At 25.9% G+C, this 21,977-nt stretch overlaps 2 protein-coding genes across 2 annotated transcripts in view; both read left to right on the top strand.

The window, feature by feature from the left end:
- Positions 1–13,455, top strand: part of LOC141536408 (pikachurin) — a 63,954-nt gene extending 50,499 nt beyond the window's left edge. The window contains exons 9-15 of the mRNA XM_074256899.1: positions 1,506–1,645; positions 4,134–4,357; positions 5,926–6,175; positions 6,797–7,104; positions 8,117–8,362; positions 9,686–9,789; positions 11,040–13,455. Coding sequence (XP_074113000.1) covers positions 1,506–1,645; positions 4,134–4,357; positions 5,926–6,175; positions 6,797–7,104; positions 8,117–8,362; positions 9,686–9,789; positions 11,040–11,188 — 1,421 coding nt within the window. The 3' untranslated portion in view covers positions 11,189–13,455. The remainder of the gene's footprint in view (positions 1–1,505; positions 1,646–4,133; positions 4,358–5,925; positions 6,176–6,796; positions 7,105–8,116; positions 8,363–9,685; positions 9,790–11,039) is intronic.
- A 5,214-nt stretch (positions 13,456–18,669) lies between these two features.
- On the top strand, positions 18,670–21,767 carry Asnrs (asparagine--tRNA ligase). Its single transcript, XM_074255367.1, has 9 exons — positions 18,670–18,778; positions 18,917–18,959; positions 19,445–19,855; positions 19,941–20,098; positions 20,178–20,321; positions 20,443–20,591; positions 20,669–21,047; positions 21,120–21,383; positions 21,501–21,767. The coding sequence occupies exons 2-9, from the start codon at positions 18,926–18,928 to the stop codon at positions 21,630–21,632; spliced, it is 1,671 nt and encodes a 556-aa protein (XP_074111468.1). The 5' UTR covers positions 18,670–18,778; positions 18,917–18,925; the 3' UTR covers positions 21,633–21,767.
- Positions 21,768–21,977: the final 210 nt, after the last annotated feature.

The following is a 21,977-nucleotide window of genomic DNA, read 5'->3' as shown; positions in this document are numbered from 1 at the left end:
TACTTATTTATGGAAGCTAAATTCAAAAGAACAGAAGTAAGCACATTATCCTTCGCAAAGCCCATTAATTCGGTGAATACAGTGACGACAACACAGTAATAACAGCAACAACAAGAATATAATGTAATATCAGAAAAAGAAACTTAGAGGGCAGGAGCCAACCACCATGCCGAGGTCATAGAGCTTGAGTTCATATCGATCCAACGAAAGCCCCACCAAAACCACGGTTTTAAGTTTCCGTAGCTGCCAACACTCGATTAATTTTTTTTATCTGCCTTATGCTAACGATCAATAATTACAAAGGTTTTTTTGTTTTGTTTTATTGGAAGGTTCAAATTTTGATGAGCTTTAAGTTACATTGCAGATTAAAAAAATATATATTTTACTTGATTTTTTTAATTTTTTTTCGTTAAGAAAAAAATTAATTTTTCTTTTTTAATTTTGACTAAAATTAACAGACATTTAATGATTTTTTTATTTTATTTAAAAAATAAATTTAATTGATTTATCTTAATTTTTTATTTTAATAAAATACTACAAAAATTAATTTAATTAAAAAAATCATCAAAAGTTTATTAATTTCAATAAAAATTAAAAAAAAAAAAAAATTCAATTTTTTCAAACTCATCAAAATTAAATTATCTAATTAAAAAAAAAAATAGATCAATCGGCAAACGAAATGCAGGTAGATTTCATAATGAATAAAAAAATTACTAAAAAAAAAAAAAAAAAAAAAAAAAAAAAAAAAAAAAAAAACAGCAAATTTAATAATTGGCATAGCAGAATAGGACATAATTCTGAGACTACACATATGATATGGTACTTAAATTAAAGCTTATTTAAAGAACTTTTAGATGCAATTTACAGAGATTCAATAAGTTATCCCATTCAAAAGTTATTCAAGTAAGAAAGTGAAGAAATATGAATTTTTAAGATTTTAAAAACTTAAAAATTTTAAATTTAAAAATTAAAAAATTTTTTTTATTTAAACTCTCAATAAAATGTTTAATTTATGAAAAAGAAATTTAAATTTAAATGTAACTCATCACACATAGCCTTAATTAATTTCTTCTTTCTAAATATTAAGTAACTTTGTTAATTTACAGTATTGAAGTATAAAAACTTTGGTTTCTATAGAATCTATAACCTTGTATAAATAGAGTAACCATGTTATTGGTCCTTTGGGCTTTTGAATTTAAATAATGGCAATAAATAAATAAATAATGAATTATTGATCGTTACGATAAAGCATGTCTTACAGTTTATCTGCAGATAAAAAAATGATCGACTATTTAGCTCCGGAAATTTAAAATCGTAACTTTGGTGAGACTTTCGTTGCATCGATACAATATTTTGAAAATTAATAAAATAATTGTTGATGTAAAAATAAAATATAACTCATAAAACACAACAATGATAATATTACCAAATAATGTGATTTAATAATGATTATTAAGTGATAACTGTCAATAGAGATATGCATACGTGATTTGTCATTGTTACAGAGGAATGCACAGCTGACAGGTGTAGTAAGGTGCCGTGTTCCCACGGGGGTAAATGTCTCACCACTGGTGGAGACACCGCAGTTTGTCTCTGTCCTCTTGGTTACACTGGTGATCTCTGCGAAACCCGTGTCGATTTACAGGTAATTATAACCATTACGCCCAGACACATGTGTACTCATCATTTTATCATTATGTCGTTGGACATAAATATCAAACTCTTTACTAGTGAATCGACAATTACTATTATTACCCGAGAAATCGATAGCGTAATTAGTTTCAGTTAAAAGCCGATTAAAAACGTCCAGACAGAGCGCTTAATATTCAAACCCAATTATAAGAGAATTTTTTTTTTAAATATTCTAAGATCATTTTTCATTACTCGGACTTGTCACTTGAAGAAGGATGAATAATTACTGATTTTTAATTACGTTAATTGTCAATTAGAGTATTACGTACGTTTGTGTAATGCAGCCAAATATTTGCCGAGCAATATATACAAAAGTATGTATATAAACTTACGTTTACTTTATATATTTAATGTGAAATATATATGAAGCTGTCGTAAAGTTTCTGCACTGTATAAACGTGTCGTATTAATTAATTATTTTATTTAATTTCAAATTTCTCTACAAGTTAATTGAAATATTAAAAAGACTAGTTTTAGAGTTAATTAAAAATTTTGCTTTTCATCCGCGCGTTAGTTTGTAAAAAATTTTCTTTTAGTGGAAAATAAAAAGAAGTTACTTTCAAAAATACAAAAATTGTGTATTATGTCCTTAGATGATAATTATTATTAGTTAATAATTAAAATTAAGACAATGGCTGAAAAGTCTCAAAATAAATTATGGTTTTTTGACAGTTCTGTAAAACTTTATCATGAAGAATATATATATATATATATATATATATATATATATATATATATATATATATATATATATATATTTTTTTAAGAAAAAATATGAAAATTAAATTCAGTTTGAATTTTTTTAATAAAATTACGGATGAAAAAACTAGCGAGTTATAATAAAAAGGTGCGAGGACTTAAAAAGGTTATGGATTTTCGGGTCATAGTTCCGTGCAGTCGGAAAGTAACGATCGGCTGGCCGTAGTAACCGTGTTCAATTTACCTTTTGTTTCATTATTTTCCAGCCATAACCATTAATTATACATTTAAATTAAAATAATTCCAATAAATATTGATACTTGCTAATAAATGCGAATTTATAAAATTATTTATTTATTTATTGAGAGTTAATACACAAAAAAAAATTAACATAAATCAAATAAATAATTTTAAAGACTTAATTTTCTTTTGATTTAAGTAAAAAAATTCTTAACTAAGAAATTTTTATTGGTTTAAATAAATTTTACTTGATTTAAGAATTTTTCATCTTGATAAAATTTAATTTTTTTTTTTTTTTATTGTGTACAAACTAAAAGTTGCAAATAATTACAATAGTTTTTGAATTTAAATACGAGCTTTCAAGACTGTCAATACTATTATTTTCTTAGCAATAAATTCTCTGAATAATTTAAAGTAAGTAATTAAATCAATTCCACTTCATGAAGCTTCAAAATTAGTTTAGTATAAATTATAAAAATTTCAACTCTTATCTATTTTAATTGATCGATTTTTAATTAGTTCCTAATTAAATGAACTTATCAGAAAAAATTCTCCGGTGGCTCAAAAGGAGCACAACAAATAATAATCAATAGATGAGTAATATTTTAAACAATAAAATCGTTGTAATAATTAAATAATTAATTAAGTTGTAACATTTATTGTTTGAGCGAGATAATTCAATATTTATTAGTCATATATATCATTTCAGAGAGTAATATCAGCTGCACAATGATAATTGAACATTTAATAATTAATAATTTTAGCTTTTTCGGATAATGTGGATGTTTTATATGCAATTAGATGAAATTAATCAATCATTCGAACGTCGAATTGAACGTCACTATTTTATCAACTTGATAATTACTAATTATATTATTTACTAGGTATTCTTCATTAACCGAATATTCATATGATTGATAAATAAAATTAATCAATAAATAATAAAATAATACAATAAAAAATCTAAGTTTTATAAAACAAATTAATTTCTTATTACATTGCTCATTTTTTTTAAATAAATTTTTTTCAGTTTATAAATGAAATAAAATAACAATTTTTTTTCAAAAATCATCTTTGAAAGTTGGAAAAAATTTTGGCTTAAGTTTTTCAAAGGAACAATTAAAAAAATATTTTGAATATCACAATTTTCTAAAAAATTTATAAATTTTTGAAAAAATTGTGATAGTAAATTTTTTTTTTTAATTGTTCGTTTTTTATGCACTTAAAAAAAATATATATATCATTAAAATCAAATAGAAATTTAATTCAAAAAAATGAAAAAAAAAAAAAAAAAATCATTGACCTCGTTTGTAAAAATTTACCAAACTTATTTATGTAAAAAAAAATTATTATCGTATTTATTCAAGTGTTGATAAAAATCACGAAGTAAAAAATTTCGTGTAAAAATTTTTCACCGACCTATCACTCTTTAATTTTTAATTAAATTATTGCATAATCTCTGATTGAAAAATCGACGGAATTAATAAAAAATTAATTACCAGGTACCTTCATTCAACGGTTCATCGTACCTGCGTTACCCGGGTCTGGGAGATAGCTCGCTGTCATGGCTGGAATTGTCAGTAACACTGAAACCCATGACACAAGACGGAGTAATTCTGTACAATGGGCATCATAGCGACGCCACGGGGGATTTCATCGCTCTCTACCTTTCATCTGGTCACGTGCAGTTCACTTTTGACCTGGGAACTGGTCCAGCGACGTTGAGGTACTCAATAAGAGATAAAACAAATTTAATATAAAGAAAAAAGAAAAACCGAACACTCATCTGGTATTTTCGCTGGCGCTTCTCGAGTTTTCAGCCAATAGAGTAGTAAAACGCCGCAATAGTTTGTCGTCTATCGGGACTGATGATACCGAGTGAATCGATCTAACAAACCGTGAATAATTCATACTCCAAATTTAAAAATGAATTGATAACACTGCGGACAATTGATCGAGCCAATCGATGGTAATCTCATAAGTCTTTAGCTGATAGTAGTCAGTCGGCTGCAAAGTCCTTCCTGCGGAGGAACGAGGTACGGAAGAGATGAAAGTTTACTAGTAGTAGAATCGACGTCTAGCCGTCCAATCAAACATAATCTACTGGTATATTGAGCATAATAATTGATACTCCGAGTAGGGAACTCGTGCTATTGCTATTGGAAATACCTCATCTGGTTTACCCGAAACCTCCATCAGATTCGCCGTATATATCTGTTGCATTCGTATTTCGTATGTACGAATACGAGAAATATCTCTCTGCTATTATGTACACCCGCTCTACGTCTATTCATTCCGAATTTATTCATGACAAGCATTTTGATCTACATTCTTGCTCATATTGAATATACATACTTCGATTGTATTTTTATTATTTTTTTTTTCTTTTAGTATTAATTGATTATAAATTTTTAATAAAATTTTTAAAAAATAAAAATTAAAAAGAAAATACTTAATAGCAAAAATTAATGATAAAATCGGTATTTTTAGTGAAATTTAGTTTCATTGCAAAGGTCTTGACTTGAAATCAATTTATGATGATAAATTTGAAATTTCTCTATCTCATAATTAAGAAATTACCTTGTATCTTGTGATAATTTATATTTTTTTTTTTTTCGGTAACTGAAAATATAATAAATGATACTAAAATCAACAGAGACTTGATAAATATTCAATTTTATTAAAAAAAAAAAAAAAAAAAAAAAAAAAAAAAAAAAAAAAATCCTCTTTATATTTTTTGAAAAATTCAACGAGTGAATTGAAATATAAATAAATAAAGGGACACTTGAACAATGAGTGTCAATCGAAATCGAACAACTTGATAAAACAAAACTACAATGAAATGAATATATTAAAAAACAAAAAAAAAGTAGTAGGTGACAAAATGAATCAATAAAAGCACTTGAATAGCCTGGAATAATTTTATTAAATCTCACTGCTCGGACAAAGAGCAATTACACATATAATGATCAATTTAAAATCAATACAGTTGTATCCGTCATTTGTGTATATGAAATTCCGTTTGGCAATACAACGATTGGCATCGCGCATTAAATTCCGTGGCTATGGGCCAATTCCTCCACTTTCTATCCATTTGTTCCAACTCGTATAATAATCCCAACAAAATAAAATTAAAAAGCAATAAAATGAATGAGTGAATGGCGAAACAGGTGAATACAAAAGCGGAAATAAGAGGGTACTTGATAGTAATGTTGATGTTAATGTACTTAGTAGTAATAAAAATATTAAAAAGGGACAAAAATAAGGGCGTAAAAAAACAATTGGCATTTGCAGAAGTGAATCACCGGTACAACTCGGTGAGTGGCTGGAGATTCGTGTCTCAAGAACAGGAAGACTAGCATCTCTAGAGGTTGAGAATGAACCAGCGCAAGAGATCTTGGCCCCTGGGGCTTTCACTCAACTCTCGCTGCCATTAAATCTCTACCTGGGTGGAGCACCGTCTCCTGAAATGTTCACACCTAAAATGAAAACGGCAGCCAGTTTTGTTGGATGCATTCAGACTGTTGTCCTGAATCATCGCGAGGTATTTCTTGTTTTGTAAAGAAAAAATTTTACATAGTTAAATAAATTTTCAGAAATTGATCTTTATAAATAACATACTGGCAAGAAAAAATCTTATATAATTATCGGTAAATTTATAGAAAATCATCTATAAATATTATTAAAATTATATAATAATTTCTTAGCCATTACTAATTTTATATAATGCATTTTCCAATGTAAAATTTACATTTTTTCATGTAAATTTATTATTTTTTTCTCGTGTAAAATTTACATTTTTCAACATACTAAATTTACATTTTTTTGCCATGTAAATTTAATATTTTTTCCACGTGTTAAATTTACATTTTTTTAAGTGAAATTAAAATTTTTCTACTTAAAAAATTTACATTTTCTTTTTATGTAAATTTACACTTTATTTCCTTATTAAATTTCTATTTTTCCTAATGTAAATTCAAAATTTACAACTTGAAATATTTTCTCAAAAAAGTAAAAATTAAATTACTAAAATTGTAAATTTGACAGCAATGTCTTAACATTCCTAAAACTGTAAATCTACCAGATTTTTCTGTAACTCAAAAAATTTTCCAACAAAATCACGATTTATGACTGACAATATTAAAAAAAAATTCTTGCTCCAAAGGTCGGTATCCTCGCAGAGGCACTCGGGGGAGTGAACGTGGGTAATTGCGGTCACGCTTGTGAAGCCCGTCCGTGTGGTGATGCCGAGTGCCGGCCTCTGAGAGAGAGGTTCACGTGCAGATGTCATCCGGGTACGCCACATCCATGCCCAGCGCCAGAAGAATTTATTTCATCACCCCCCGAGCCCTCACTCCCATCCCTACCCAGCACCAGTGTTTCCATGTTGCTCACTAAATTCGAAAGAAGCGTACCTAGCTTCACTGGAACCGACAGCTACCTTCATTACAGCGATGCTGATACCATGAAGAGGTAGTTAATCTTATATTAAGTATCTATCAAATTACTCTAATCCTTTTTTTCTTTCCCTCTTCTTCTTTAAAACAGAAAAAAAGTGAAAGCTAATTTTTTATTTATTCTACTCTAATTAATTTGCTGACTAGATAAATTAATTAATTATAAGCTAGTGATTAAATAATAACTTCAAACTTCACATCTCGACAAAGCCGGTTAAATATTTGAGTCTTTTTATAATTATTTCACGGATTAATCTTTTATTAATAAATCTGCTGAAAGTTCGCGTTTCACTTTAAATATCAAGTTTTTGATCATTTTATTTATAATGCATGATAATTTTATTGAAAAATTTTGTGTAGAAACTTTTAACTATTTTTATATCAAATTTAAAAACTTTTTTTTCAAGTTCAAAATTAATAAATTTATTATTTTATTGATTAGAAAACAGTAAAAAAATTTTTTTAACCTTTAAATTATCTAGATTATTAAGAAATTAAGCAAAATTTTGTAGCCAGTATTTATACATAATTAAGAAATGACTCTGTATCTCGTAAACTATTGACATTTTTAAAGATATAAGCCCATCCGGACATTACCCTCATCGAGACCTTTCATTTGAGTACCCACATCAATTTTTCATATATTTATATATTTTATATATATGTATATATGAAAAATATATCAAAACGCATGTGGGTACTCAAATGAAAGCTCTTGATGAGTGTAACATCAAGATGAGCTTATATTTTTAAAATCGTCAATATTGAAGAAAGTACAGCGCAATTTAACAAAAGTCATTATTTAATAAAACAAAATTTTATTTATTTATATTTCACAAGTCACGGCAGTCACATAGTGACTGCAAGGTTGCTAGGCATTATTAAAAAAAAAAAAAAAAAAAACAAATTAATTTTTATTAAAATCAGGAAAAGAATTTATTTAAGCGGCTTAAATGACAAATTTTTAATTCCAACAAACAAGTAAACAATTATAATTATAATTACAATAAAAATAAAACTTTGTCCAGGATAATAAGTTACCGAGTGGACATAAACATGAGATTCAGAACAAGTAGCAGTAATGGGTTGCTACTTTGGAGTGGAAGGCAATCAGATCCTCAAGAACAGCGTGACGAAAACGAGGACTTTCTTGCGCTTGGCTTGAACCAGGGTTACCTTACATTGGCGTATAATCTTGGCTCTGGAGAGGCTGTACTTAGATACAATCTCACTAGATTGGATGACGATCTGTGGCACCGCATTAGGGCCGTAAGGTGAATGCTTATCCTAAAAACTACAAATATCCAAGATCTCCGACTAAGTCCCAGCTTTAGGAGCTGAACATAATTGCTTCTATTCTTTATTTAACTTCTTCTTTGCTTTTTTTGATTATCTGCTTCTATTATTATTATTTTATTGGTATTTTGGAAGACAAGTGATTTATTAAATACTCAATGAAACAAGTTTATAAAAGAATAAATTTTTATATTAAAAAAAAAATGAATAAATAAGAATGACGTTAAAATGGATTTTTCTATTTTCTTACAAGAGAGTTTGTAAGTTTTTTTTATTTAAATCCAATAAAATCAGTCACTTGCCAAAGTTTTCACATTAAATAAATACATGAATAACATTTTCGTAAAAGATTACATGCTTACAGTAAAGTCTGATAGAATAAATTTATAAAATAAATTTTTAATTTTTTTACTGTAAAAAATAAATTAAAATTTTTTATATTAAAAAATTAGAACCTAAAAATAAATTTTTTTTAAGATCAAACAAAATTTTAATATTATTAAACTTTAAGATTGGATAAAATAATATTAATTTTAAAAAAGAGAACCATTTATTAATAATTACCGTAATTAAATTTAACGATAACGCTTCGGTAAATTTCAATATGTTTTTTTTCTATTAGCTAATTGCTCAACTCGTTTTCGCTTTAAATTATTTCTGCAATAAATAATTAAATACACATACACGAACATATCAATAAATATAAAATACACATTATAAATTCACTCGTATATTTTTTTCATCACTAGAAAAAAAAAAAAAAACAAAGCATAAATAATAAATTTCTTGCCATTGTTTTAGAATTTTAAGCGTGAAAAAAAATAAATCAGATATCTATACACGTATAATAATATTATACCATAAATATAAATAATTCGATTTAAAGTGAGCTATGTCGTAGTGAGCTATAAAAAATTTACTTAAATTATAAAAACAGTTTCACTTGAAAACACACCAATCGATAGTCCGAATGTTAATATTTTATGATGTTTTTTATGTCTACGTTTACATCCGCTTTTTTCACGATAAACACGACGAAAAAAACGTAACGCGAAACTTGTTCTCGTTTACGAGATTAAAAGAGATTGAAAAACAAAATACATTTATTAAAATAAAGTAAAATACACAAAGCGTAATTATTTATTTATTTATTTATTTATTTTTTTTTTTTTTTTTTATTAAATTGGAAAGAAAAATAATTTATTAAAAATTACTTTTCCGATCAACCAGATTGTAATTTAAATTAAAGAGACTCTGTGGGTTTTTTTTATTAATAAATTTAATGAAATTATTTATTATAGAAATGAACAATGGGCGTCATTGGTCGTAGATAGTGGAACAGGTGTATCGGCATCATCGCCAGGACAATTGAGAGAATTAAATACTGATACCGGTCTCTACATAGGTAATTAAATAAATATCATTTTTTTTATAATTACAAATTTTTTTTAAAGTAAAAAAATAAAGAAACTTTTAACATGAAAATGTGCAATAAAAGCTTTTTTATAAATGTAAAATATGTAGAAATTCTATAAATAATGTACAGATGTTTTATGTTTAAATTAGCCCGAGGATATATATTGAAACTTATAAGCGCAAAGTATAAATAACATTATTTTAAATATAAATGAAATTTATACGTCAAATTTATAAATTCGAGGATATAAATTAAATTTCATATTCTTGGAGTTTTTTAAAATATAAATTCATGGATTAATAAAAAAAAATTGTCGATAAAATTGTAAAAATCTTTAAAATAAATACAAAAGTTAAGAATTAATTATTTAATTAAAAAACGACTACTTACAGCGATAAAAAAAATTAAAAATAAATTATTGGAATATTAAAATCTCCGATTTTAGATTTTTTATTTCAATTTTAGAAACATTATATTAAAAGTCGGATCGGAAATGAAAGGAACTATCTATCAATTGATATAAAAAATTTAGAGCAAAATTTTTTGTATAACATCCGTTTTAAATGCAGTCGGCAAAGTTGTAACTAATCGAATGTCATAGCAAACTGTAAATCAGAGACACTCGGACGACATTTTCAAGCACTTCCGATAAATTTACGGGTTCATATATGTGTAATACATATATCTATAGGATGTCTATATACGAGCTACTCGTTCATAAATTTTTTTTCCTTGGCTACTTGCCCGAATATCAAAAAAACGAGTCGCACTAGTTTTTACCCAGCAATTAATGTCGAGATAAAAAATGTCAAAGATATACTTGTATTTTTTTAATTTTTGAGGAAAATTTTATCTAAATTTTTATTACAATGACGTAAAAGACCCAGTTGTTTGACACTTGCAATTTTATTCTAATTAAAAAAATAAAATATCGAGACCTTTCATTTGAGTACCCACATCAATTTTTCATATATCTATATATATGTATATATAAAAAATATATGAAAATGCATGTGGGTACTCAAATGAAAGCTCTTGATGAGTGTAACATCGGGATGAGCTTATATCTTTAAAAATGTCAATATTTAAGAAAGTACAGTGCAATTTAACAAGAGTCATTATTTAATAAAGCAAAATTTAATTTATTTAAATTTTTTTCTTAATTAAAATAAAATTGCAAGTGTCTTTAATTTTTTGAATAAGTTTTTATTTGTTTCTAATAAAAATTTTGTGTAAAGGTGGAGCGCCCGACGTAGTGAGAACAACCGACGGCCGATATACAAGAGGGATCGTAGGATGTATCAGTGATCTAGTGTTAGACTCGGATTTCTCGGTGGTGCTCTCATCCCCTGAACAGGCCACCAACACGCACTCGTGCATCCCCTGAGCCTACCGCAGGACTCCGGATGTCCAAGTCCGAGCTTACGGAGCGTGAAACCGCGACAGGAAAATTCATGGACTTGGAACTTATCGTGTACAAGTCCCTCAGGCCACTCCATACACCGTCAGGACTCTCCGTCTCCGTCTCGTCCACTAATTTATCTGTTCCTCCTTTTTTTTAATCACAACTTTACCTCACCGCGTAATGGTAAACTCATGTACTTTCTTAAGTTTTTAGTTATTAGTTATAATTATTATTTTTATTTAATACAAATAAACAAAAGTAAATTTAACTAATTATATTTAAGTAACTGTAAGGATGTATATCAGTAATTAAGGCGACAAATATCTTACAATTGTACATATTAATTATAAATTAAATTATTGTAAAGCTTTTTAAGCACCTACTTCATTACTACCATGTAAAGTTACAGGCAGTCTAGACGGGTTATTTTTTTTTTTTTTAACAATTCCAAGGTGGTTGCAAGGGAAAATTTTTAGGACTGTCATATTTTATTTACATCAAATTTATCTGAATTTTATTAAACAAGAGAGTAATTTTAACGTTTGATGACAGTGGAACAGTCTACGCGCATGCGCAAGAGTTGTTCCGGAGTGGAACAGCTTTCGTGCATGCGCTGACTATCTATAAAAAAAAATTCAGAAACAATTAATACCTTTTTTATCATTATGTTTGCTTAAAAAATTTAATCTTGCGACCACTCTGCAATTATTAACAATTATTTATCAACATTAATAGCTAAACAAAATTTTTTTGGTGTAAAAATTTAAAATTCATGATTACTGTGATAGATTTATCATTTTAAATAGTAATTGTTTGAATAAATAAATAATTAATAATTGATTAATCAAATAAATGTCTGAACTGCCTTTAAATATAAAGCGAGTCTAATAATATTGAATAGTCTAGTCTAGATATAAGTAAAATGATTATTGCGGCTAATTGGGCCTAAATGAAAGGATAAAATGATAAAAAAAAAAAACCCCTTTGTGTCAATTTTTAACTAAAAAATAAAACAGTGTCTGGAAATAATAAAATAAAAAATATATTAAATTCATTTGAAAAATAGATGTATACTTATGCACGACTGCACTAAATTATTGTGAATAATAACGATTAACTAGAACACACGCTTAGCATATATTTCACGAGTGATTAAAAAGTAAAAGTAAAAAGTTAACAAAACTAAAACTATAATTAACAAGCAAAAAAATTCAAGCCGGTAATTTTTATACGAGACACATCAGCTCGTCATTTACTTTTATAATAAAATAATAATAATGATAAATAAAATATCTAAAATATATTTAAACGTATATAACTTTTTCACATTTTTTAAAATAGCTCACTGAGCTTCGATGTGAAATGCACAGTGTATACGTCCATATAAAGATACATTTACAGAAACATTAATGAAGATATATTATATAAATATATATGTATGTATGTATGTATGTATGTATGTATGTATGTATGTATGTATGTATGTATGTATGTATGTATGTATGTATGTATGTATGTATGTATGTATGTATGTATGTATGTATGTATGTACAAATGTGCATATACATTTGCATTCATGGATGTACGTGTATATTACATTTCAGCTTGATAAAAAATTTACCAGGTGACCTCTTTTTAGAAGTTTCAAGATCGTTAAGTGGTCGTAACTACAGGGTGATATGGTTATTTAATATACTGTCTTATACTTGCTGTTATATACCTATTTATATTGTATTACATCACATTTAAATCTATACCACTTAATGCAGACACACATTACTACTGAAAAGTAGTATAAGTTTTAATTAAACGCGGCTGCTTTTTAATTGATAATTTTATTTATTTATTTCAAGATAATTAATTCAACGTTTATATAAATGCATTCTGTTAATTAAATCTGATATCGATGTAAAGTGAGATACCCGAGGTCCAGTCTTTTTATACACTGCATCAGAAGTTATTATTTTATGTTTTTGTGTGGATACAACAGTAATGTTTTACCCGAGTTGAGTAATTATATTTTAAATTTAATTTTGTTAATTGATGGAGGTTTCATTTTAAAATAAAATTATTTGTCGGTGGGCTTTAATTAAAATTACGCGAGAAAAATTTAGATTAAATTCTAGAGACAGGTATGTTAATGGATATGTTTTTAATTACATTTTTTTTTATTTTTCTTAAAAAAAATTTATCTAAGTTTATGTGTTATGAAAATTAGTTTACAAAAAATGTGTTGAAATTTTTTTATTGTAAACTAACAAGCTTACAGTCACTATGTGAATACCGTGAATTGTGAAATATAAATAAATAAAATTTTAATTTCTTAAATATTGACATTTTTAAAAATATAAGCTCATCCCGATGTCATACTCATCAAGAGCTTTCATTTGAGTACCCACATGCATTTTTGATATATTTTTCATATATACATATATATATAATATATATAAATATATGAAAAATTGATGTGGGTACTCAAATGAAAGGTCTCGATGAGTGTAACATCGGGATGAGTTTATATCTTTAAAAATGTCTAACGTAAATTCAAATCAAGACCTTTGCAAAATTTTTTTTATTCTCTTAATAATATAAATTATTTTTTATCAAAAATTTTATTAAAAAAATTTTTTGTTGAATATTTAACACTTTTATGTCTAAATTCTTTTAAATCAAAACAAAAATTTGTTAAATTTTAGAAGTAAAATATTTTTTAACAAAAATTTAATAAAATAATTAGTCTAATAGACTGGAAGTCGGGTGGCTAATAAAAATAATTTTATAAAAATGAATAAAAATAATAATTTTGCAATAAATTGGGTATATCAAAGGTTTAAAACCAATATTGTCATATCTAGAAAAAAATGAGAGACTCAAGACAAAAATCGAAGGATATTAAATTAATATATATATATATATATATATATATATATATATATATATCATAAGTAGATTATATTGTCTATTTAATGAAGCTATAAATAAATGTTATTTTACATGCTTCAACTATATAAATATATATATATATATATATATATATATATATATATATATATATATATATATATATATATATATATAAAATATAATACCAATATAACATAATATAAAATAATAAATTATATGATATATATAAATAATAAACACCAATACACAAATAACACAACACATTTCGTCAACGTAGAAGCAATCGGTTATAGTCAATTTTGTACAAGCTGTTATTTTTCTCAGAACTATATACATATAAATATATATTGAAAATTAAAAATATATATACATATATCATTTATTAAAGTAAAAATATATTAGAATAATTTAAACTTGTTCTTATTATTATTAAAAGCTAATTTATTTCAGCCGGACGTTTTAGCGACGGAATTAAAAAAAAAGGCGAAGAAAGCAATACTTATCTTAATAACACTGTTAATTATCATTACTTCATCTGTAATTAGAATTAATAATTATTTATATGTTAAGAAATGAATGACAAAAAGCGTAAATTAATCTAAATAATTGTAAACTGAACAAATGCGTTAGTTAATGGTTTGTATGTCGCTGATGTACGATCTTTATTAACTAATTGTCGCTTTTAACTTTTAAATCCTCTGTACATGCTCCCTAGATAAATTATCCCCGAAAAAATACTAAAGGGATTAGATTATTTCTTGCTATTTAACGGCTTGCGTGATTAACTCTTATTGATGTATAATAATTAGGGTATTATAATTACAGTAAAGTATAAGTTATAAGTATGAAGTATGAATATATTATATATTATATGTAATTGAAAAGGAAGACATGTTTTTGCACTATTTACCGATTGGCAGATGTATTATTAATAATCACGCGCTCTTTGAATTATTTATCGTTATTTTGTTAATGTGGGATATTAATCGGAGGTAAAGTAGCCGATGTTAAATTACTGGAGAATAAATATTTTTTTTTTATTAAAAAAAAAAAAAATTATTTTGTGCAGATTTTTTTCATTGAAAACTTGAAGAAAAAAATTTTTATGTGTTCATGCATAAAAAAAAACTGAAGTTTTTTTATGTATGAATGCAAGCACAAAAAATTTTTATATTCATTTTCGGTGAAAAAAAAATTTATGTGGCTTATACATTTTTTATATTTTTTCTCAAAAGGAATAAAATATACATATATGTATTTTTTTTTAATTAAAAAAAGAAATATTTTTTTTTTTAACTAATTAAATTTTCAATTTTTGAAGAAAAGATTTAATTAAAAAAATCGCGTAAAATTGTAATAAAAAATAAGAAATTAAGAAAAAAATTTTTCAGTTACTTTGTTTTAAAATTCCACTTTTTTTCTTAAAAAAAAAAAAAAAAATTTATTGTTTAAATTAATTAAATTTTCAATCTTTAAAGAAAATATTAAAAAAAAAACTCGTAAAATTTTTTTCTGTATAATTAAAAATAAGAAATTGAGAAAAAAAAATCAGGTAGAAAATTTTTCAGTTACTTTGTTTCAAAATACCATTTTTTTTTTCTTAAAAAAAAATCAATTGTTTAAATTAAATAAATGTTTAATTTGAAAAAGGAAAAAATAACAGAAATAAAAATAAAAAAGGGTTAAATTGCAATAAAAGATAAAAAATAAAGAAACAGATACAAAATTTTTCAGTTACTCTGTTTTAAAATGAGCTCCAATATTGTGCGACAAAAAATCTGTCAGAAGAAATTATAAAAAAAATAAATTTGAATTCTTAAAACTCGGTATAGCAAAATAAAATTTTCCTTCGGCTATTTTATTACCGATAAAAAAAATATTATTGTTATTTCAGATCTACTAATAATAGTAGACTCTACGCTTTATTTGATATTTTTACTGATTTACTAACTTAAACATAATAATAATATTAATAATTAATTTTCAAAGAGCAGCGTCTAACAAGGCTGAATGGAATGTATTTAAGACAAGATCATAATCGTAAAAAAAAGCTAAATAAATTAATAGCAAATTCTCATTGTCCAGAATTAAAAATTTATTTGAAAATAGTCTATTGATAAAAAACAATAAATGAGATATAAATATATAAATATATAAATAAATAAATAAATAAATAAATTGAATATATAAGAGAAAATAAATTGAAACATGATAGAAAAAAAAAAAAACAAATATATATATAAATATATATAAATATTATATTGAACATAATGCTATAAATATAAATATAATTATAATAAATAATAAACAAACTATTTCTATTATGTCCGTCTGCAAAGTCTATTAGAAAGAGTCTATCCTGTCTATATAACTAATCACCCGTCCTAAAATACATTCCCCTATATAAATATGTATATACATTTATGTTTTAATGGGTGTATGAGTATGTTAATGATTAATAACGATGAATAGCGTGTGGAAAATTTTAATTGACGGAAAAATCATTAAATGCGGTCATTTTCTAAAACTAGTAAAGCATATCAAATTTTTTATTATTAATTTTTATTAAATAATTGACTGATTATTTGTATGACATATGGGGAAAATTATTTTTAATTATTCGTACTGGTTTTAGTTATCCACTTATTGTATGCACGACCACCGGAACCTGGTTCTATGGATTTAATTATAAATGCGTGAATCTGCAGTCATCGAACTTGTAGACGTTAATTATTTATCAAAAGGATTATTAATTATTACTAAGATATGGGCGTATTTGTGTACGCGGTAAACAAAATAATTAATAATGTCTCGTATGTAAACATATGGGGGTGTGTGTTTCTGCCTATGTTGTCAAAATCCATCAATAAAGACAAGATTTTATAAATTAAAAAATCTTACTTTTACTTATTCACACCTTTTAAATAAATTTTTTTCATTTGATAATAAATTAATAGTACAATACACTAACCCAAGCGTCACATAAAGAATTGTTGAGTTTTTGGTAAATTTTTATTAACAGAAAGTCGAAAATTAATTATTGTCGACTTAAATTCAACAAAATATTACAAAAAAAATTTTTGTCCCGCTTGGGAAGTGAAAAAATGTTTTAAAAAAATGGATATTGTTACGAGAAATAAATTAGTTGAAAATTTTATTTTTCAACTGAAGAAATAATAATTTTTTTTACGGCAACTTGTGTTAAAAAAAATTTTTTTCGACTTCTTGTCATTTAATTGAGAAAAAAAAGTTGTTGAATTTTAATTTATTTTTTATAAAAATTTTTAAAATTCACAGCTGACAGTATCAGCTTAATTTTAGTATCATATTAAAATTAGACAACACTGAGGTTGACAGACATTATAAATTTTTTTAGAATATTATAGCAATTAATTATTATGAAAAAAATTCCACATGTAAAAAATGACAATAATAATAAAGTTAGCCGACATTTTTAATTTTTTGAATTTAGCTTAATTTATTAAATTAGAACAAAAAAAAAAGTATATTTTAAAAATTGCACTTATGGTTTTTAAAGTTTTGTACAAATAAAAATTTTTTTTAAATCATTTTTTTAATAAAAAAAAATTCTAAAAATTTTTAGATGTCAGCTAACTTAATTTTCATAAAATTACATTCAAGTTAACAGTCACTTACTTGTTCAGGATGTATTTGAAGAATTTCTGCCACTCGGAAGAAGAACTGATGACATTCAAGTTAGCACTCATTTTATCACTTTTCTATATTTTCTAACAAACAAATTTTTTCCCAAAAATTATTGTAAAAAAATTGAATTAATTTTTTAATATTTCTAAATGTCAATTTTTAAAAAAAATTTTTTTTGTCATAATTTATTTGTTACAAAAATTAAATAAATATCCACGGAATTAATTTTCACAAAGAAATGTCACTTTTGTTAGTTCGAAAGTATTTTTACCGAAACTCAAAAATTCTCGAATCACGTCATCATTAATAATACTAAAGTTAGCCGACATTTTTAATTTTTTGATTTTATTTATTATTATTTATTATTTTTAATTATTAATAATTATTCTTTTTAATTATTAATTCAGAACTAAAAAATATTTTTAAAAAATTTCACGCATTTTTCTTCAAGTTTTTTACAATTGAAAATTTTTTTTTATTTTTTTGCAGTCATTTGTTTTAGTAAAAAAAATTCCAAAAATTTTTAAATGTCGGCTAACTTCATTTAGATCTTAATTTATGATCATTATTATACTAAAAACACTGTCTCTAACACAGGATTTCTAAAATATTAAAAACAAACACATCACATTACACAACGCGCACAAAATACACTCAAAAAACATTTTTTTATTTGTTAAATTTGCTAAAAACTTTTTTTTGACCGTTACACTTAAGTTGTAACCGTCACTTTGTTTCACTCTATGCTGCCATCTAGCCGCGCGCTTGCGCGCGAATTTCAAATCTAGTAATTAAAAATAGTTACTAAAATTTTCCTGTAGGTGGCGACTCGGTTTTTGTCTTTTCGAATAAATAAGTTTTCGGTGATTTTCGCTTACTCGAAAAGAATTTTAACCAAGTCGTAAGCTGTCGTGTGGTAGCTATAGGTGTTTTTTTAACTCTAAAGCACTGATCAGATTTAATACTTAAAATTTGTCTTCTAAAAAATATTCTAAGACAAAAGTAAGTTGCATCATTCACTAGACTATTAAATTAACCTATTTATTTGTCTATTTATTATTAAAAATGACACACAAATTAATTTAAAATAATAATGTATTAAATTTTAATTAACATATGGTTTTTTTTTTTCTTTTTTAGAATACAAAAATGCCGGAACAAGACCTTGCACAGTTGTCCATAAGTAATTTACTATTTATTGTATTCATCGATAATTAACTATTTATTAAATACTGTAAAATAATTATTTAATGAAAATTAAATTTGCAGATATTTAATCATTTTTGTAACAAATGAATTATGTCAAAAATTTTCTCTTGCAATTTTTATTAATTTTCATATGTAAAACTTTTTAATAATATTTTTTTTATAATAATTAAATTGCTACAAAATTCTAAAAAAATTTTTAATATCTGTCAACTTCAGTGTCATTAAAAAAAAATTGCATTTTTAATATTTTAAAATATCTACATGTCAATTTTCTAAAAAATTAACAAATATGGGCTAAATTAATTTTTATAAAAAAAAAATTGACATTTAGAAATTAAAAAGTGCTATTTCTTAAAAATAATTTTTTAGAACAATTTTTCTTGCTAAATAAAATTAAAAAATAGTCAAGTGACTTCTAACTACAATGTCATAATTATTAAATAAATTTACGAAATTTAGGCAGCATTTATACATCGGAAAAAAATGGATCTGATGAAACCGGTGACGGGAGTGAAGCCAAACCCTTCAAGACAATTCTCCAGGCGATGAGACATGCCGGCAAGGAACCCTTCCCAACGATCTACCAAGACTCAAAAGACGAGAGCCAAAAGTACGAGCCAGCTGCCAAGTCCCAGCTCAAGAAGATCCAGAAGATCTGGGTAAGAGAACAGTATAAGAACGAGGACAAGCAGAAAAAATTGACCGAAGATGACGAGAAGCGTACGAAAAATCTAGATGAAGCCAAATCTATAGTAATTGCCGAAGACAAATCATTGCCTGCTGCTGTTGGAATTAAAATTAAAGACGCTGTTGAACATCGGGATAAGCGCATTAAACTTTTCGGTTGGGTACATCGCCTGAGACGTCAAGGTATTTTTTTAACTGCCTTCTGCTTATCTTTTCTTAATTTATTTTTAATAAATTTGTTTGCTTAATTGGATTTTTATTTGCACAGGTAAATCTCTTATGTTCATTACACTGCGTGACGGTACTGGTTTTTTGCAGTGTGTACTCAATGATAAATTGTGTCAAACTTATGATGCCTTACTACTCAACACTGAGGCCTCTGTTGAATTGATTGGAACCTTGAAAAAACTTCCTGAAGGCAAAACTGTAATTAATATTTCTTAATTTATTTTATGCTAAAATTATAAATGCATAATAATGATTAATGAATATTTTTATTTAACAGGCACCTGGAGGACATGAATTGGCTGTTGATTTTTGGAAAGTAATTGGTCACTCCCCACCGGGTGGAGCTGACTCTATTCTAAATGAAGAAGCTCACCCAGATGTTCAATTGGACAACAGACATATTATGATCCGTGGTGAAAACGTAATATAAATTTTTTTATTTATCAGAATGAGCTTATATTTTTAAAAATGTCAATAATTAAGAAATGACTGCAAGGTTGCTAATATATATTATTTTTCTGACAATAATTAAAATATTTCAGACTTCACAAGTACTAAAAATGAGGTCGGTATTGCTTAAAGCATTCAGAGATCATTATTCAGATCGGGGTTATAGTGAAGTAACACCACCCACTCTTGTACAAACTCAGGTTGAGGGTGGATCGACTTTATTCAAGCTCAACTACTTTGGGTATGTTTCAATTAATTTAATTATAGAATTTAATAAATTTTATAATAAAAATTAATAATAATTAATTATTAAAACAGAGAAGAAGCATTTTTAACTCAGAGTTCTCAATTGTACTTGGAGACTTGTATTCCATCGATGGGTGACGTCTACTGTATCGCTCAATCTTACCGAGCTGAACAATCGCGAACCCGTCGTCATTTAGCTGAGTACACTCACGTCGAAGCTGAATGTCCCTTCATAACATTCGACGATTTATTGGACCGCTTGGAAGATCTGATCTGTGATGTTGTTGATCGGGTTTTAAAATCCCCTCTTGGGCATATTGTTCACGAATTGAACCCTGGTTTCCAAAAGCCTCAAAAACCTTTTAAAAGAATGAACTATTCTCAAGCTATTGAGTACTTACGTGAGAACAACATCACTAAAGAGGATGGTTCCTTTTACGAATTTGGAGAGGTAATTTTAAAATTATTTTTATGAAGCATAAATGAGTTAAAAAATTAATTATTTTTATGAAAATTTAATCAGGATATTCCAGAAATGCCAGAAAGAAAAATGACTGATAAAATCAATGAACCGATAATGCTCTGTCGCTTCCCAGCAAATATTAAATCATTCTACATGTCCAAGTGTGCTGAAGATCAGCGTTTGACAGAATCTGTTGACGTTTTGCTGCCTAATGTCGGTGAAATTGTTGGAGGGTCGATGCGTATCTGGGATTTTGATGAGTTATTGGAAGGATACAAGCGCGAGGGAATCGACCCAACTGCTTACTACTGGTACACTGACCAGGTAAATTAAGAATACTTTATTAAGAAGCTGGCGCACAAAGCGCGTTCGATTTTTTAGTAAATTAAATTTGTTAATCACTGACAAAAACAATTTATTAATTAAAAAATTATTTTATAGAGAAAGTATGGAACATCTCCTCACGGTGGATACGGACTTGGTCTCGAGAGATTTTTATGCTGGTTATTGAACAGATATCACATTCGTGAAACTTGTCTGTACCCACGTTTCTTGGAACGTTGCAAACCTTGAGAATTCAGTTCCAAGTTTTTATGGAAAACTAGAAGCTTTGATTCCATAATTTTTTCAGATTACACACATTCAATTTTAATTATTTGTATTGATATAATATTACTAATAAAAAGCTTCTGCACTCAGTAATAGATATTTTTGTAGTAATAAATTTTATATCAAAAATTAATTTATATAATTAAAAGACTAAAAAAAATTTTTTTAATATTTTTTAGGAGTCAATTTTTCATGTAAAATTTTTGGAGGAGTTTTTAATAGTTTTTTGATTTTATAAATTTGTCCATGAAATTATTTATAATTGTACCTGTGATAGCGCTATTATTTTCAAAATTTTTTTAAAAAGTA

The sequence above is a fragment of the Cotesia typhae genome, unplaced genomic scaffold, assembly GCF_013202065.1.
Source record: "Cotesia typhae breed Kobodo isofemale line unplaced genomic scaffold, CoteBio_Ctyphae contig_123, whole genome shotgun sequence".
Taxonomy (NCBI): Eukaryota; Metazoa; Arthropoda; class Insecta; order Hymenoptera; family Braconidae; genus Cotesia; species Cotesia typhae.
Note: the sequence above shows the minus strand (reverse complement) of the source record. Positions and strands in the feature narration are given on the sequence as shown.

Bases quoted from the DNA above. Each gene is read 5' to 3' on its own strand.
- Asnrs (XM_074255367.1), top strand. From the start codon at position 18,926: ATGCCGGAACAAGACCTTGCACAGTTGTCCATAA. The intron at 19,856-19,940 runs GTATTTTTTTAA...TTATTTGCACAG, and splicing joins ACATCGCCTGAGACGTCAAG to GTAAATCTCTTATGTTCATT. The intron at 20,322-20,442 runs GTAATATAAATT...AAAATATTTCAG, and splicing joins TTATGATCCGTGGTGAAAAC to ACTTCACAAGTACTAAAAAT.